The sequence below is a fragment of the Anticarsia gemmatalis genome, chromosome 24 (assembly GCF_050436995.1).
Source record: "Anticarsia gemmatalis isolate Benzon Research Colony breed Stoneville strain chromosome 24, ilAntGemm2 primary, whole genome shotgun sequence".
Classification (NCBI taxonomy): domain Eukaryota; kingdom Metazoa; phylum Arthropoda; class Insecta; order Lepidoptera; family Erebidae; genus Anticarsia; species Anticarsia gemmatalis.
Genome location: NC_134768.1, coordinates 8,722,435 through 8,741,239, shown reverse-complemented (window position 1 = coordinate 8,741,239; position 18,805 = coordinate 8,722,435). Strand labels below are relative to the sequence as shown.

General features: G+C 34.4%; 1 protein-coding gene across 3 annotated transcripts in view; it reads left to right on the top strand.

Annotated features, from left to right (window-relative positions):
- LOC142983556 (uncharacterized) overlaps positions 1 to 14,014 on the top strand; it is a 151,737-nt gene extending 137,723 nt beyond the window's left edge. For 2 of the 3 annotated variants that reach the window (XM_076130497.1, XM_076130496.1), the window contains 4 exons: positions 10,925 to 11,077; positions 12,423 to 12,578; positions 12,988 to 13,150; positions 13,890 to 14,014. In XM_076130497.1, coding sequence (XP_075986612.1) covers positions 10,961 to 11,077; positions 12,423 to 12,578; positions 12,988 to 13,150; positions 13,890 to 13,957 — 504 coding nt within the window. In that variant the 5' untranslated portion in view covers positions 10,925 to 10,960 and the 3' untranslated portion in view covers positions 13,958 to 14,014. Of the gene's footprint in view, positions 1 to 10,175; positions 10,234 to 10,924; positions 11,078 to 12,422; positions 12,579 to 12,987; positions 13,151 to 13,889 lie in introns of those variants that run through there. The other variant, XM_076130495.1, reaches the window with a different exon arrangement.
- The last annotated feature ends 4,791 nt before the right edge of the window (positions 14,015 to 18,805 follow it).

The following is an 18,805-nucleotide window of genomic DNA, read 5'->3' as shown; positions in this document are numbered from 1 at the left end:
GGCTTGTGGTTATATTTTGTTGTTCTTTATTATTGGGTGAACATTCCGAAATTGTGTTACTACAATACGAACTACTTTTTTCAAATCTATACTAATATTATACAGCTGAAGAGTTTGTTTGTTTGTTTGTTTGTTTGTTTGAACGCGCTAATCTCAAGAACTACTGGTCCGATTTGAAAAATTCTTTCAGTATTAGATAGTCCATTTATCGAGGAAGGCTATAGGCTATATATCATCACGCTACGACCATTGGGAGCGGAGTAGTAACGAAAAATGTTACAAAAACGGGGAAAATTATGATCCATTCTCTCTTACGTGACGCAAGCGAAGTTGCGCGGGTCAGCTAGTTGTTGATATATGGGTTAGCGATAGGGCTTTACGTCGTAGCTGTTATCTCAAGTAACAACAACCGAGACCGACTTTTTACGTCCCCTTATAGCACGGAGACGCTCAAATAATGTACCACCGAGTTACCTGTGTAATAGGTATCTATATTGATTGTTGATAATAATAACAATTGTTTTAATAAAAAAAAAATTAAGTTTAAAAAAATCTTAGCTAGATTGCTTTGTTTGCGCTTATCACTGAAACTATCAGTAAATGTTTATTTATGAAGCAGAAAAAATAATTGTTTAACAAAGCGATTACGAGTAACTTTTACACATTGTTCCTGCGATTTATTTTTGTAAACGAGGAATCATTCTTAGATAACTCAACGCAAGAAAGTACCATAACCATTTACTTAAACGCACATCTTAACATCCCTTCCTCCGTAACTAGGGCATACATCCTATCTCGTCAACCTTGGTGCCAAGGCGAACGTCTCAGCATCCGGACCTTCGAGGAGATCTCATAAATCTGCAACACTTCACCATCCGGCGACTTGATGACAACTGACAATACAAATTGAGTAACATTTAGACTCGGCACTGAAAACTGTAGCGAGATTTTCTACATTCGGTACTATTTCTTAGTCTAGTGGGATTTAAATGCGGGTAAATCGCTGTAAATTTATGTAAATAAGAAATTCGTGAGTTGATTTTTCGAAAAGATGCTTTCAATTAATATTTAATTTACTAATACTCATCATAGTCAGCTAAGTGGCTTAGCCGGCGTCTAATTTGGGTGCAAAATGAAGGATTCAGTTGTTGATTCTTTAAAAGAAAGACTATATTTATCCTTTAATGCTTATATCCTTTAATGGAAACAGTCCATACTAAACATCAAAACTGGTTCAGTAGCTTAACCATGAAAGAGTTAGAAACCACCAAACAGATTTTCGCAGATTTTCGAAATAATAATAGTGAAGTATATGGAATTTTAAAACAAACCGAGCATTTCACGTTATTTGCACTTTTCTTTTCTCGATAATTGCCCTGTGCTATTTATTATTATGTGGGTACTCAATCCTATGTACCAAAAGATCACAAGGCTGATCAATAAAATTGATAAAGATGATTCTAATATCTATCCAATCAAGAGAGCTCACGGCAGTACTTCCACCAAGTTTTTATAATACAACAAAATACAAAATTTCGCTTGGTCACAAAGTTAACTAGGTCGCGGGCTACCTTTAATAAGATTCGATACTTTATCCTCCTTCTTCGTACTTTATCTGATTAAATTCTCTGCGGTTTCCACACAATTTAGCGTAACTCGAGATTGTTTCCTTCAAGGGGCTTGTAGATTACTCTGTAAGTGTACTGTAGAAAAAATATACCAACTATAGCACAAGATTTGTGTTTTTCTTGTAAGACAGCTTCCAAGCTATCCTTTTTTTTTGTAAGTCGCAGGGAAATTAATTTTTGTTATGGACACGAAGTTGGAAAATAAAGTTGTCTTCGGATTTTAATGAAAAAATGTCGCAACATGCATGTATGGTAATAAACTGTAATAGATTTCCCCTTTCACTGACCCACTACAAGCGGTAACGGAGCAGGATTGGACATCAAATCTACTACGCTTTCAGAGGGCGGATGGATGACGTTACGTTCCTTCAAGAGCTGTTTTAAAAATTGCAGAAAAGAGTTTCATCGTAATGATTTCCTTCAGCGTTTATAACGCTTTCTAATTAATGGATATCTATCAACAACGATGCTAAACACAAGTTTTAAAATAATCGGAACATTCTAAAGGCGTAAATACCTAAACTTACTTGTATGATACCTTCTAAAAATAAACACAAATTAAAATCCGTAACATACCTTCTTCAACGTATAACTGTCAAAAGTGACAGTAAATCCAAGATGGCGGCTAATCAAACACACGTCCAACTTTACCTGTAAGTATTCTTGTTTAAACATTCATTTGAACTCAATCCGTTCATAATTATAATCCAAAAAGCAATTAATACTTTCCAACCGATAAATAAACCAAAAGTATTCCCTAAGAGTTAATTTATTCAATTTTCGCTTACACAACCTTTTATATACGCCAAATAAACTGGAAAACTTAGTATGTGGCCGCTAAGACCGCGACTAAATGAGTTTTATGAACTCAATAATACATATTACTTTTCTTAAGCTTCTGACTATATTGGTAACGACTGTCAAAGATCTTTGAAAATGACAGTCGGGACCCACTGTTTGACGTGCTTTCCGAAACACGGAGGAGCTGGTATGTATAATATGGTCACCCATCCACTGACCAACCTCGGCTAGCGTGGCTTAATGATCGATTGGCTTAGCTGTAACTACTTAGCCACGAGCTCTTCCATATAAAATTAATTATAAAATAAGTAATTAATAGCTCTACAAAATGAAACCAAAAACCCTCGAAACTGATACAAACGCATATTGATGATGCTTCATAAATCATTATTGTTTCCAATATCCGGTAGAAAATATTAATTAATTTACAGCCCACAGCTTCGCATTGAGGCCATGTTTTACATAATTTAAAAACACAGGGGACATATTTTCTGCTTTATTTTAATAGTGATCTTTCTCATTAAAAATATGGACTTCTTTGTAACCAATAATTATATGACGCTGCATTTTCCACCATATTCTGCAATGGTCGATTTACAGTCCATTTTCGTTACAAATAGTCAAAAGTGTGTCCAGTAGCTATGTAAAAGTCATTTTCATGGAATAACATATTTAAAACATAAACATATAATATATTTAAACTCTTTAAGCCATTATCAATATCAGTCAATTTCTTATCAGGAAATTTTAAGAATGGTTTTCAGACAGAATAATAACTTTACCACATTTACTACCGCTAGTTAATAAAATATTGGTTCAACTTAGGTAATTTATTATAATATATAAATAGACAAATGTTTTGTAATCGCCTTTAAATACTTCTTAACTGTATTTATATCCTAATAGAAAACTAAAGCAACTAAACAAACATACCCATCAACACAAAAACACCCTAAATATCTTGATCCCAAAATCATCATGATATCAAAACGTCTTCAACTAAGAGGAATGGATTAAGGCGCGTCTCAAATGGACTCGCGATCTGTCAACAATGGCTCGTGTGACCTTGAGTGACGGGAAGTGACCTAGTTGCTGACCTTTGTAACGATAACTTTGGACCAAAACTTATTCAGTCTTGAAGGTTTTAATGGTGATTGAAACTGAAAATCGCAAGGCTGCTATTTTAGTATTTCTTGTGTGATTTTTACTATTTGTGTATTGTAATTTTAGCCACTTTTGGTGCGAAAATTTTGTTAAGAAAAATATCAAACAACATAGTGATGGTATATCACAATATTAGCAAAAATGTCTTTAGAAAATGATAAAAAAATTTCGATTGTATTGTATTCTTAACTTTTTTTATTAGCGCTAAACCTTTATTACCTACAGATGTAGAAAAACTAAATAAAATACACCCACGTTTCTAAACGTAGGCGTAAAATAAATCGAGCTCATAACCAAATTCCGATTAACTACCAAGAATATTCCAACAAAAATTGGAAAATCATATACTATATACTCAAATTGGAAACCGAACCTTGCGATTTACAGTCGCATAGCGATTGAGACAGAAGCAGTCAATTAACATTAAAAAATAGTATTAAACATAGTCAGACAAGCATTTTTCCTTATCGCTGTTCTAGTGGCCACAAAGTTCGGTATGTAAGCTTTAATCGTAAGGTAATCGGGCGAGACGAAATGTTTTAGTGATGTAAATAGAAATAAAGCTGGCTCTTGCTATTATTTTGTACGTAATAGGGATGTTTCGAGATGATCCGAGGTCCAAACTTAGAAGATTATACCTACTTTCTTCAAGTTATTTGCTGTTCATTCAGTTTACGGTTGTGTAATGTGATAATGGACTCTGAACGACATTTTTTTGATCTTTCAGGCAGTTTTGATAGGAAAACTCGGCATGTCATAAGATTCTTGTGGTCTGTCGTAAGGCTGAACTATTCTATTGTTACGTGACAGTGTCAGTCAGGTTTAGGCGACAAGAAAAAAAATTTACCATTTAAGCCATTCTTACATTTAATTAAAGAGACATCTAATCTATTACTTTAGTCTTTCATCGGTTACAATAAAAATAACTACATAGCGATATTTTAGAAAAAACCTACCTTAGATATAGCTATCAAACTTAAATGCTTACCTAAGCTAGTTATGAGACTCAAATAATTGCAAATATAATGATCACGTCTGAAAAATAAAATGCCATCAAAAACATTCTGTAAAAACCTCAAGTCTCGCCGTAAAAAGTGGTGAGATCTATATAATACCAAGTCGATTAATCTATTTAGTCTCTACTTAAAGGACCTTCTGTCTTAAGTTATTACGTATGTTATTATCATGCCAATTTAAAAAAATACCTTTAAAACAAATAGACCGACCTGGCCATCGCATGATTTGATTATTAGTATGTATCACACTACACAGCACGTCAAGAAGTTAACGCTCCTGAAATGTTAATGGCGAATTTGTGTTTTCTTGCGATGACCAAGTCGATCTATTTGTTTTAAAGGTTTTTTTTTTAAATTGGCATGATAATAACATACGTAATAACTTAAGACAGAAGGTCCTTTAAGTAGAGACTAAATAGATTAATCGACTTGGTATTATATAGATCTCACCACTTTTTACGGCGAGACTTGAGGTTTTTACAGAATGTTTTTGATGGCATCTCACTTCTTTTTGTAGAGCAAACATAAGTCCAATTTGTATGGAAAGACGTTTTTTTTCATAATTCAACATATTTTCCTATGGGAATGTTGTTAAGTTTCATGGGCTAAACACCCTTACCCACCCTTTACCCCCTCCCGTTATGCCTCATATAGTAGGTACCTATTTACACCTATTTATTTTATTTTCTACATAATAATAATTCATCAACTGCAAATGTAACCTTGTAATCTTATACATTTATATGGGATTACAAAGTTATTGTTGCAGTTGGTGTATTTAGAAAACTGGACCGAAATTAGAAAATATTAAATTTTTCCCATAATTGAGACACTAAACTCTATTTGTATTCTAAATTTTAAGCTTCTAAGTCTGCTAGAAGTACCTTAGACTTTTGATGATCGGTGAGTCAGTGAGTCAGTGAGTCAGTGAATCAGTGAGTGACAAAATTCAAAATTTCAACAAGTTGTCATTCTTAAACGACTGGTTCAAATTGACTGAAATTTTAAATATACCGTGTTTATACAATGACTGATTAGTTGCTGAAAATCCAGGCTTCTTGTTTTATCCACAACGAAATTATAGGGGTGTCAAAAATAGCCCGAATTGCTTCGAGAAAAGGATGTTACGGCCGTGCCGCTTTTTTTTGCTCGACTTGCGGGGGCACTTCCGTGCCCCCAGATGTGGTTTTCTTACACATGTATATAAAATGTTTTGTAAAAATACTCTATCACTAAACACAATTTCAAAGATAATTAGGACTAATCAATACCACGTATCAAAAAGTAACTTGTATTATCAAAATCACGTAAATACTTTGAAAAGTTTCGCTTTAAAATTGTCCGTTCACTTATTTCTGTTTTATTTTTATTTCGCGGCTTTATCTCCAATGAATGAAGATTTATGGTACCTCCTTCGTGATGTTTTTTATTTACTTTGCACTAAGAAATATAAATGAGATGGTGCATTTGCACAAAAATAGAACACTTTTTGTGTTATTGAAAACATTTTTAGAGAATTGTAAGGTTTTATGAAAGTCCAATTACCGCTTTTGCCTTTATTATTATTTTTTGTAACCTCAATGCCTCGTCTGACTTCCGGATTTTTTGAGATATTTCTCACACACTATTGTTTTAGCATGAACATAAAACACATCTGGCAAAATTACAGGACGAGATCGTTAAAAAAAATTGTGCCATTGATAAGGAATTGAAAGAATTCTTGTCTTGTTATTAAGCTTGGTTAGATGCGGATACTTAATTTCAATAACTTAAAAATCAACTTTACTACTTTCAGATACGTGCTGGATAGCTTATCTGATTGACAAAGAGACAACGTGTACCTAGACAACTAACCAACACTTTTCCGTAAGTCGCGAAACTAACCCTAAAGCCTAAGCCTTCTCTCAACAAATTAGGGTATCTTAAATATTTAAAGCAGTCTCCATTCATGCCCAATACTTTTTTCCAGCCTTTACACCAGTAGGCATTCGTCAAAAAATCTCATGAAATATTCATCGAGGTTGACATTTGTGTTGAAAAAAGCTTGAATTTAAAATGTATCCCTTTATATTCGACACGTGGCGTATTTTGCGACTGATTACGAACCCTATTCGTATACTGCAGGCGCACTCAAGGTAGATTACTTTGACATTTTCTAAAGAACAACTTATGTGTTTCTAAAACTGTTTCTGTCGCAATTTGGTCGACAAAGTTTCCTAATAATTGAAATTTAAAAACATATTAGTATTTTATTTTACTGCGTCTGCGATTCGAGCAGCATATATATCTATGCTGAGTATTATGTCTCGGGTTCAATACCTAGTCCAGGTATTTTTGTACTTTAAATACTGTCAGAAGTAACTTAGATTTTGGCAATATTGTTCATATAATATAGCAATAGCCTCGATCCTTTCATGGTACTAACATTATCATCAGCAAAAAGCCTCACTACCTTCTTAAACCTCTTATAAAACATTTTCGTTGTTATAATCTAAGGAAATCAATGATAAGCGTAGCTTTGAAAATGGCAATGTCACAATTTCACAACCATGCTTTCCTTAACTTGATACTCGCGATAGTTAAGCGCAGATTCATGTAAGTACATCACATTACAGATTCCTCCCCCTCCCCTCTCCCTCCCACTCAGTAAAAAGCCAGCAGAGTGACAAGTGACGAGTAGAACAGCCGAGTTCCGGTAAAGCGGTTAGGGTTTCTATTTATAAAGTTTATAAAGACGGGATCCAAAGAAAACAAAGAAGTGGCAACCATAGCTCTTCACACGTCCGACTTGCGAGGAACCTATATAGGGTTGTCACGATACGCATTATGGATTTATTTTATTGGACTATTATTGATCTAATGGTGGTTTTACCAGTTGCACTAAATGGTTATCTACTAAATATATAATCAGTAGAACAAACTCCCCTTGGCGCGGTTTATATGATATCGAAAGAATTATTCTTCTCATTTTCTCAGTTCTTGATGGCAGAACAGTAAAAGTTACACAAACGATTTTTTTCTGCGAACAACTATCTTAGGATCTCTCTTTTTTAATCATAACGATATACTATATTTCATAAACTTTTTACAAGTATTTAAAATCGTCATTATATTTTTAATCTACCACCGTTAAGTAAAAGCTGTTGAAGTTCATCAAGCCGTTCATCTTTGTAGTTTTGCACAATGAGGCAACTCTACAACAAAACAGTCTATCGAAAATATTCCAATGACGAAAAATACAATTTTTTTCAACACGGGATTCGAAATCCATACAATAGGCGTTTTATAGATTACTAGCTGACCCGCGCAACTTCGCTTGCGTCACATAAGAGAGAATGGGTCAAATTTTACCCCGTTTTTGTAAAATTGTCTATTGCTACTCTGCTCCTATTGGTCGTAGCGTGATGATTTAGCCTATAGCCTTCCTCGATAAATGTGCTATCTAACACTAAAATAATTTTTCAAATCGGATCAGTAGTTCCTGAGATTAGCGCCTTCAAACAAACAAACAAACAAACTCTTCAGCTATATAATATTAGTATAGATGTATAATATTAGTATAGATTAAAAAAACTAAAAACACGATTCAAATGGTAAACTTTCTGACACAACATCTTTCTAATCTAGAACCGATGTTAGATGTTCAGCCCTACAATATCCGCATACGAGATGCGGGTCAAGAGTGCCCTCGTGTGTAGTGGCCGCACTGTACACCGAGTTTATATCTTACACGACTCGCCTATAACATTCACACAACACTACTTGATACTTGCGCTCTTTATCATACAATCGTGGATTTGATACTTGAGATATATGGCAGTCAATGGCAGATGAAATACCTCTACATAATTTATTGTTGTGAATGCCTCTGTGGCTTATTACTATTGGTCTTTTTTCATTTATATCAACAGTCTGAAGTTTTGTGACGTGCCCGGTTTATAGCAAACACCTCGCTCTCACGTGGACTAACACTGTAAATGGCAAATGTATATTCATTGTAACACTGAAAAATTGTGCTTACCTTTGAAGAGAAATAAATATTTTTTTATTCTTATTTATTATTATTATTATATTTATACACCTCTGCCTGCACCTTTAGGTATTTATGTATTATTGTCATATAAATAGGCTTACCCATTAGAATCTTCTCCTAGAATGAGGAAGAGATTAGACCATGAGTCCACCACGCTAGGTAAGTGCGGGCTGGAGGATAATTGAAAGATTCTCAAATGCCTAAACTTAATGTGGAGCATAAATAATGCTGTTGCCTTATTATTTTTTCATTTTGTATAACAATAGATTCCTTTCATAATATGTAATACAATGAATGTATGTATATAATAAGTATCTTCGGCTATAACAGGCAACATGCTACATTACACCCAAACCAGGCAGGAAAATGAGAAAATTCAAGCTCACATTTCTATTAGTAAACTTAGCCCAACAGTCATCATATCACATAACTTAGTAGCATATTACCAAAACTCTGCCCACCTTATTACTGAACTCATATGAACGTGGTTACATGTTCCATTGGAGGCTTATATCTAGACAATCAAAACTTTTACTTAGGTACTATAAACTATTGACTGCCTCTGTGGCGCAATGGTTAAAGTCGCCATGCCGCTACCATTGCGTCGGGAGATCGTGAGTTCGAATTCCACACGGAACGATTTTTATTTTTGCGATCTACAAATAATTGTTTCAGGTCTGGTTGTACTTTGTGTCCTTTGTTTGTATGTTTGTGAAAGTCCCCGCGACACGAGAGCAGTTCTTAGTGGGGGAGTTGTCTTTTTAACGAAGCGAAAAAAAAGATTTCGTAAATTATATTTATGCCCGCGGTTCTGACTGCGAAAATAGTAGCTTATTATTCCTCTTAGGTCTTTAACTAACACCAAGCATCATTCTATGAAAACTGGGGCTGTGGTTTTGCGCGTAACCGTACTATACAGACAGACAAACTTTCGGTCCATGTAAAAAAATTAGCTCATTCGAGAAAGTAATAAAGTATATAAAAAAGTACATTGTAGTACAAAATAGTTTGTAAAGAATGTCCTATTATCAGAAGATGATAAACAATAACTTTATAACGTTTAAAACTCACTAAAATTTATAAAACTGAAAATCTCACATAATTTGTATGAAATATCCACCATTTCTAACAGCCATGAATTTTATATAAACATAAACGGGGCCTCGGATTAAATGCGGTGTAACTGTAGTCAAATATTTATGTACCTATATCGTCCCAGGTTCAATTCCAATCCGCGTAAATTATTTATAAGTGTCGGGTGTGGCCGTTTATTTCTTTTGAGGCTTTAAAAGCGGTTGGAATTTTAAGTTATCAAATCGCACTTACTGCCTAAACTGAAAAAGTTTGCTTCATCCACATTCATGCATCATTTCATACATAACTACCATTCACGGTTAATTTTGTACTATAGTATTTTATTTTAAAAAAACTATTATAAAACACTTTTTATAGTGTCTAAATTGTGAATCATTTGTCTATGATGCACAATCTGTGAAAAAGTAAAAAGTCAAAACATCGGTTTGACATTATTTTTGGTGTGAAAATATACAATGTAGTACGTACAGAATTAATGACACGGGAGACTGCACAGGTATCTATCAATTGAACCTCTAAAATTCTGTTAATCTATTATGTAAATGTAGAAATTATATCTATCACTGATAGTTTAAGTTGAATCTTTATGCGACTACCGCCATTCAAATTCAGTTGCGGAACGAATGATAGGACGCAACCCGTAGAACCCCAATTAATTTGCAAAGCAATAGTCGCTTGAAGACTAAAATTGCTGAGTATCAAAGACATTCGTCTTGTGTACGAAGGGTCAAACGACAAAAACTGATTTCTATGATTAACAAAGTGAAATCCTATACGCGGGAAGTCACCTATTAACATTAACCTAAGTTATAATGTCTTTTTTTTGTTAACCCGTCACTGTCCCACTGCTGGGCAACGGTCTCCTCCCAAACGAGAGAAGGGTTAGGCCATGAGTCCACCAAGCTAGCCAAATGCGGATGAGACTTTGCATGCCGTCAAGAAATGTATTAAACAAATTTTAGGCATGCAAGGTTTCATCACGATGTTTTTCTTTACCGTTAGAGCAAGTGATAATTATTTCTGAAATACACCTCGGGTTCGCTCAGTCGACCACTTGCTTGGGAAGTGCCCACTGAAACCACTTTAGACTATCACTGCTTTACAACGATATTTTCTTTACTTATAACTTGAAATCTCGAATGAAAAAGGACAAGACTGCTTCTACGATTGTTTTGTTTTGTTACCAGGAAGCAGTACATACAGACAGCGGTATCCACAGAATCATGGCTAGAAGGATAGAACGAAGCAGATCGCCGGTAGACTTCCTCGGGTATAGGTACAAATGTTGCTACTGCATACCTTTGAGAGCGGCTGTTATTATCATCTGCATGTTATCTTTTGTAAGTACATATATAGACTCCTAAATTATTGTTGTTTAGTATTAGGCCTGCTGGAAAATATTTCTCGGGATAGAAAGTATTTTATCCTATAAGCTAATTTAAATGTTGTATTTTTCGCGTAAAATAATTACAAACACTCTGCTTAAGTGCTACTTGGGCAACAGAAAGGTCCTTATTATAATAAATTATGTTATTAGAACCCTGTATGCTTAAACTGAAACCCCTATGTTTTTTCAGCCTTAAACTGAAAAACATTGAACACAAGTATATAAAGATTTATCTGCATTAATTAGGACTGTACGAATAACATTCAAAATTTCATCTTTAAAAAAATTACTTTTTTAAACTTAACGTTCGTTGCAATGTCTTTTCAGTATTTATAAAGAGTTTCAGAATTTTCCGTGTGAGAGCACCTCACTTTTCTGTCGACAAGAAGCGAAGATTCTCCATAATGTGTATTTTTGTATGCAAAGAGCTCTGAATCACATAATACCTGTGCACTAGACAACTTGGCAAGAGGCTACGTTTTCAACATTTTCATAATTCCTACCTGAACTCAGTGAAACGAGAACGAAATTATTTATTCTCTCTATAGTGTTCTTACATATTTTTAGTAGTCGGTCGTTAAAACAAGTCCAGGTGTACCCTATATTCTTTTAAAGTTTCTTCATGTTAAAATTATCACATGCAGGCATGGTATCTTATAGAATATGAGATAATCCCTAAACTTGTTTGTTTTTATAAAGACAACTTACTATTGTTAGTTGAAATGGATATAATAGTCGTTATAATAAATAAATAATAATAATAAATTTAACCCATCACTGTCCCACTGCTGGGCAAGGGTCTCCTCCCGTAATGAGGGAGGGGTTAGGCCTTGAGTCCACCACGCTGGCCAAGTGCGGGTTGGGGACTTTGCATGCCCTCAATAAACGTATTAAACAAATTTTGGGCATGCAAGGTTTCCTCACGATGTTTTCCTTCACCGTTGGAGCAATTTCTAATACACACATAACTTCGAAAAGTCATAGGTGTGTTGCCTTGGGTTCGAACCTGCGACCACTTGCGTGGGAGGTGTCAACTTATACCACTCGGCTATCACTGCTACAGTCTCAAGTATTTATAAAAAAAAACAGCAAAGGGCCCAGATTCCCTGTACCTTTAAGAACCACTAGATAATGTAGGCGAAGATCTCGTGATTCTATACTTCTTCCCGCTATTCGGTACTTGCCGGTCAGTTGCAAGCTTAGATTTCCGCGGTATCCTTAAAATTTTCTCCCAAAAAGAAAAATATATCACTTTCATCATCACATCGTTCATCAGCTGAATACCTCACTTTCTCCAGATCTGGGGAGCCATAGAACTGGCATGTGCAGACAATGTGGCTGGTCATATGTTCAAGGACAAAGATACGCCCTTCAAGGTCACAGCGTTAGTGTACTCCACGCTTGTGATGATGTTCCTGTTCGCTACGGGACTTCTGATGCTTGGGATTATATTTGTAAGTGTATGATCATCTTCTTAATCTTAAGATCTCAAAGAAAATTCTGCGAGGTTTAGTAGCGCATGAAATTATAATATACTGCGACCAGACGCAACAAAATTTTCATTTATTTGCAACAATGAAACATATTGTCTCAAAATTGCTCTAGAAATCGTTTTTGTTGACATCTACTGGGCAACTTTTTTTCTGATCAGATTCTGAGAAAGTAAACTCAATGAAAAACTCCATCTTTTATAGTCAAATTACTTTATTCCAAGAATCGTTTTAAGGGTTTTTACTGTATATCCAATTCTCTATTGTTTTTTCCTTACTTACTTTACTTTTATTTAAATATTCTTTGACTGGGATAGATTTTAACTCTATAATCTCTACAAACAAACACACCTTATAATTTCTCTTGTTCCAGTACAACTATAAAGCTATCTTCGTGTACATATGGATAGCGTTTCTTTTCAATTGCGCTATGTTCGTCTTCGCTTGCATCGCTCTATCTTTTAAAATTTATAGAACAGGAGTCGTTGAAAGATCAGTGATTATTAAGATAGTTTTGCAAATTCTCTGGCATGCAGGTAACAAATAAAAACTATATCTTTTTAGAAGTCTATTTTGTAAAAGTTATAGACTAGTTATCTAAGCAATCGCCTCCCGTGCAAGCGTTTGAACCTAAGGGACCACACCAATGGCTTTTCGAAGATATCTGTGTATTAAAAAAAGAAGATCACTTGTTCTCATGGTGAAGGAAAACATCGTGACGAGTTCTGAAAGTATGCAAAGTCCCCAACTCGCATTTGGACAGCGTGGTGGACTCGAGCCCTTATCCCTTCCTCATTCCGCGAAGAGACCCTTGCCTAGGACAAATTTATTCAATGGGGCAGCAGCAAGTTGAATCGATTATCATTTAGTAATCTTCTGTCCAAATACATAGAGACCATTGGCATGAAGTACGGTCAAAACAATAATAATTTGTTAATCACATAAATTGTTTGTTCCGTGCTGGCATAGGACCATGACAATCAGTGATTTCTCTTTTCCGCCATCCAATTGCCGGAGGCCTGAGAGTTCTAGTCCAAAAAGTCACCTTTATTGACTGCCCTTACACAATTCCCATGTTGAACTTAAGTCTTAAAAATCTAGTTAGTGCCCCGTAGTTCCAAACAACAAATTTGGATGCCTACATTTCAGATTAATACATTTTTCTAGAATGCCAAAGAGGACAGGCCTAGTGTGCCAGCTCTTAAGTATACTACCTATACTGACCCATAGTTTATGTTTACTAGATTGTTTTAAATTTTCTTATTTCTGTTGCAGCATTCTTCTACTTCCTGGTCGTAGTAAATACCTTAAAAGCATGCTTACTTTATATACCACCAATTTAAAACGAGAATAGAAGTCAGAATCAGGACTTTGTAGCATCGCCAAAAATGTGAAAGTATTTTTTAATTCTAGTGTGTCTTTAAACAACTAGAATTGTACTTGTTTTTGTATTTCTATTGTCCAAAATGTAATTAATCAATGTAAATAATATTCTCATTACACGCTGCATTTTATTAAGATTTATAAGATAGACTTCACTGGATTTTATCGTCGGAATCAGTTCGTGACTTGTCTCAAAAGATTACATTTGGCTTATTATGAAACATTACTAAAGAATTAGTAAGAGTGAGCCAAAACTGTTCTATCTACGGAAAAGATTGTTGTAAGTGCATAAACACAAATATACACTTATAGTTAAATGCAGAAACATGATTCAATTTTAAGTGATACTGAAATTGTTTCGGGTCTGGTAATACTTTGTGTCCGTTGTTGGTATGTTTGTAAAAGTACCCGCGACACGAGAGCAATTCTTAGTGCGGGAGTTGTCTTTTTTAAACAAGAAAGGCTAAGTTGCTATATATACACTTTAATGTAACAACGACAGCATGATACTTAAGAGATATACGTTGAATCACATGTCAGCATTCAACCAGAAAAGAAAAATGCATTCACTATAATTTCAAACAAAAAAACATAATTTCACAAGTGTAGACCTAGTTCGTCTAATTAGAGGGTAGGGTAACAAGTCGGATGAAAGGCGAGCATCCAATCAGCGGGGAGAGTGGCTAGCTCATAGAGGCTAGATCATTATCTGTTGTATCGTAGGTGTGTGGTCAGCGGTATTAGAAGTGGGTAGACTAGAATTATGCCTATAAAGAGGTTGTGAAAATGTTGGTTATTATTAATTATTGTGAGTAGATTGTGTAGGTTAATACTGATGGTATATCGCCTAGGTCAGTAAAGAAATAGGTTACAGTTTTTCTTTTAAGGAAGGGTCCTGGATTTGATACTGATTGGAACAAATATTTCCATGACATACTGATAGTATTTTATATGCGTTGTTGCACTTGTTGCTATGTTTATAATAATCTCTAGGATAAAAGAACAGAAACATATGGAAGCTTATTTTTGCCTTCGTAGTTGATGCTATAGATAAACAGAAAAAGAATTTTATTTTAATTATAAATAATTACGAAATGTCACGTATTCTATTATTGATTTTATATATTCTGCTACCAGTGAAATAGCTCCATGACACTAAAGAAATTTAAGTTTTGATTAAGGCAGTACGATCGCACCCTTCCTATGGGACCACTATAACAATTGTAAAATATGGAATGCCTACACCTACAGATATAAAAAGCATATTTCAAAAAAATATCTTAAAACCAAAATCTCATTAGTCAACTAAATTACGAGTTCACCGCCATTACATTTTACACGAAATACTTCTAAGAAAATAAACAGTTAGGGGGATTTTTACTTTGCCTTCTTGTTGATAGAAGTTTGTTGTGAAAGTTCTGTACAACGAGTGCTGAGCTGCTAGCGTGGGAGACGGAATTAGGCTAATGAACATGATATAGCTATAGTTTGATGATGTAGAAATTATTTAATGTAGAATTTTTGATTTTTTAAGCCTTGATGGCTATTTTAATGAGTAAGACTTAAGTTAAACAAGTCACTCCAGTCAGCCTGTGACCGCAGCGAGTGCAACCTACGCCGAAACGTTAGACATTTTAAGGTAAAATGCGTATTCGTGTTAATTTCCGTGTTCTAGTACATATTTTATAGGTTTTTTTACATATTAGGTAACACAATCTGCTACCGATATAAAAGCTGTTTGTATTAAAAGGTGATATATTACATTTTTATATTCCTCTACAAAATAGACCATAGATCGACAACCGGCTAGTTATCGAGAAGTTTTGTATGAAAATCTGATCAGCGCCTCTAGCGGGCGCCGTCGGAACTATTTTACAGTACATTTTAAATGTCAAACTCTCAATACTCGATCGTTCAGACTGTAGGAATTTGCGCCCAGGTTTTAGAAACCAAACACACAGTATAATTTTATAAAATTCAAAATACTTTTTCATTCGGGAATCAAACTATGAGCGCAGAAACCATAAATACTAAGGCAGCAACAAAGTTTGCTTATAAAACTAAACAACTATAATTAAACATCTTAAATACATGAGTTTATTTATAGCACTAAACTAATAAGAGCCACCCCAAGCCCTCAGGTAACAAAGCCTCCCCTCTTCTCCGCCCACTCGATAAAACGCATCAAACTAATTAAAAACTTGTCTCTACTGTCTCGCTACTATACTTACTTCACCTTGAAACCTATGTTTATAATAAATTGTTATTTTCAGCTTCAGTAGTTCGAAAATATTTTTGTCATATTCTCAATTTTATAAAACACAATATTTAACCAAAATGAATAAAGGATTGGCTAATTCATATAGTTCTCATAAGCTTAGCCTTTCTTCTAACTATATAGCAGTTGGCTTCCAGTCTCATCGGATGCAACTGAATAGTATTGAACCCTTACGTTATGTAATACGATACAATCACTATGGACATGAAACATGATTTTGCGCTCTTGACTTTTCCGAAGTTTTGTGTTTATCTATATTATTATAAAGATTATTGGGCAGTGGCCACGCAGACGAAGTCGCGGGCAAATGCTAATAAGATATGAGTAGGTATAACTTGCTCCAAAGGTGATAAAAATCGTGATGATAAACTCGTACCTCGTCCATGGTGGACTGACTAAATCCCTACCATATCGAGAAGACCCTTGCCTAGCAGTAGAACAGTAATGGATCCCACTTTTTTCACTATCAATAAAACTTTAACACAAATCCTCTCATATCGGCTCTTTTCAGCTAAAATCGGATCATACGCTTTCAAAAGGAAAAGTTTATAATAGTTCAACTCCAGTTTTCAATAAGTCAATTAAATAGAAATGAATCGATGCATAACCGTTCCCTAAGCTTAAAGGTCAACTTTATTGAGTTAAACTGAGGTTTATTTGGCGTTTGAGTTGCTCGATTTGAACTAACCCTGAACTAATTATATCAAGCTAAGATTTAGCTCTAGTATTCAAGTGCTGATTGCAAGGTTTCTACTGAGAAACTTTAATAGAAGCTTATTCTGAGAAACATTCTGATGATCTCTTCATCAGTTTTTCAATAAATAAGAGTGCATTTTAATTATATTATTACAATATTCTCATGAATTATTGACTTTTGTGGTCTGAGTGGTTATAAATGTTACTGCTTACTACTAGGTTTTGAGTCGGAAAAAGCCTTTTTAACCGACATCAAAAAAAGGAGGAGGTTCTCAATTCGTCGCGATATTTTTTTTTTATGTATGTTCAGCGATAATTTCTAAATGGCTGTACTAATTTGCAAAATTCTTTTTTTATCTAATTTATGTTAGAACATTCTTGATGGTAGCCCGGAGTTTGGTAACGAGTCTGGTAGGTGGGCAATAGGCTCGCCCCCTATTACAAGAGACTAATATCGTTAATGGCGAAACGAGGGTGTGTTTTATGCACCTTTGCCTACACGGTCGGATGTAATAGGGGTGACGTTATAAATAAAATAATACATGATTAAATATTTATAAACTATGTATGTTTGGAATTTAATTTGCGAAGAGCGCAAGCAAATTTACTTGAATACAGATAGAAGTTGCAAAATATTTATATTATTTATACTCTCTGACTTAAATAGTACAGGGCTGTGTTCTCAGACACGGAGATAAAGAAGATTCTGTAAAAAATGTACAACTGAGCTTATCCTAGCCACTGGGGTTTAAATAAACACAAAGTAAACAACTACAGATAGTAAATCGACAAAGAAAACGCGATACATACGGACAGAGTTCGACATAAGTCAAAACTTGGATGAACTTAGTGTAATAATGCTTGCTACAAATATCATAGGACAATAATAATAACAGTTTGTATAATTTCTTTAAAAAGAAGCAATCAGAGCTACATTATTTAGTGTATGGAATTAAAGTTCTTGAAGTAATGTTATTCCCTAACACGTAATTCACCCTTTTGGTGTGTGGTGTAGTCTATGACTCAATCGTTAAACTCATTTTTTTTCTTTTCTCTCATAAAAATGACGTTCAGAGACTCTAAAATTGTCAAGACTTCTAAAACTTTCACCACCTTTTATTAAAGTATACAAAATTATTTATTTCGTAAATCATCGTTCAAAACCCTTAACTACTTACAAATGCATTAAACACTTCTGTACTATCACATTTTGTGATACAAACCTCCTTATTTTCCTAGAAACCGGTACATTTCTGCAACAAAAATACAGCACTGGAATCACATAGATAAGTTACAAAGGAATAAAATATGGCCGCTGTTATTAACTACGGTATACAGAATTACTCGGTAGGTACTATGCAAGGAGCGTTTCTTGCACCGGTATTGTGAAGTTCTAAGAATTGAATGAATTATGTGCATTTCTGAGAGCAGTATTTATTGTACGTTGTGTTGTTGGTTGTTTATTGTGTTTGCATTGAAGTTAAAGGGCTTGAATTAATTTAGGAGTTTATGCTGCTGGGAAGCTTTAGGAACGTAATAAATTCCTATATAAATAAATATTATAAACGGGAAAGTAACTCTGTCTATCTATCTGTACCGATTTAGATGCTATTTATTATTTCATACTAGGACTCAGAGTAGCTTTTGTCTCGTTTTTTGCTATCAAGGAAACAGGAACATACATGGTTAAAAAAAATACAAAATGTTAATATGATCAAAATTATTAGATATTTGCAAAATAGTCGATTTTCATGAGCTATAATCATTAATCATGCTGGCAACAGTACCTCGTTTTTATCAAACTAAAATGGAAGTATTTCTTTTTAAGTTAGCT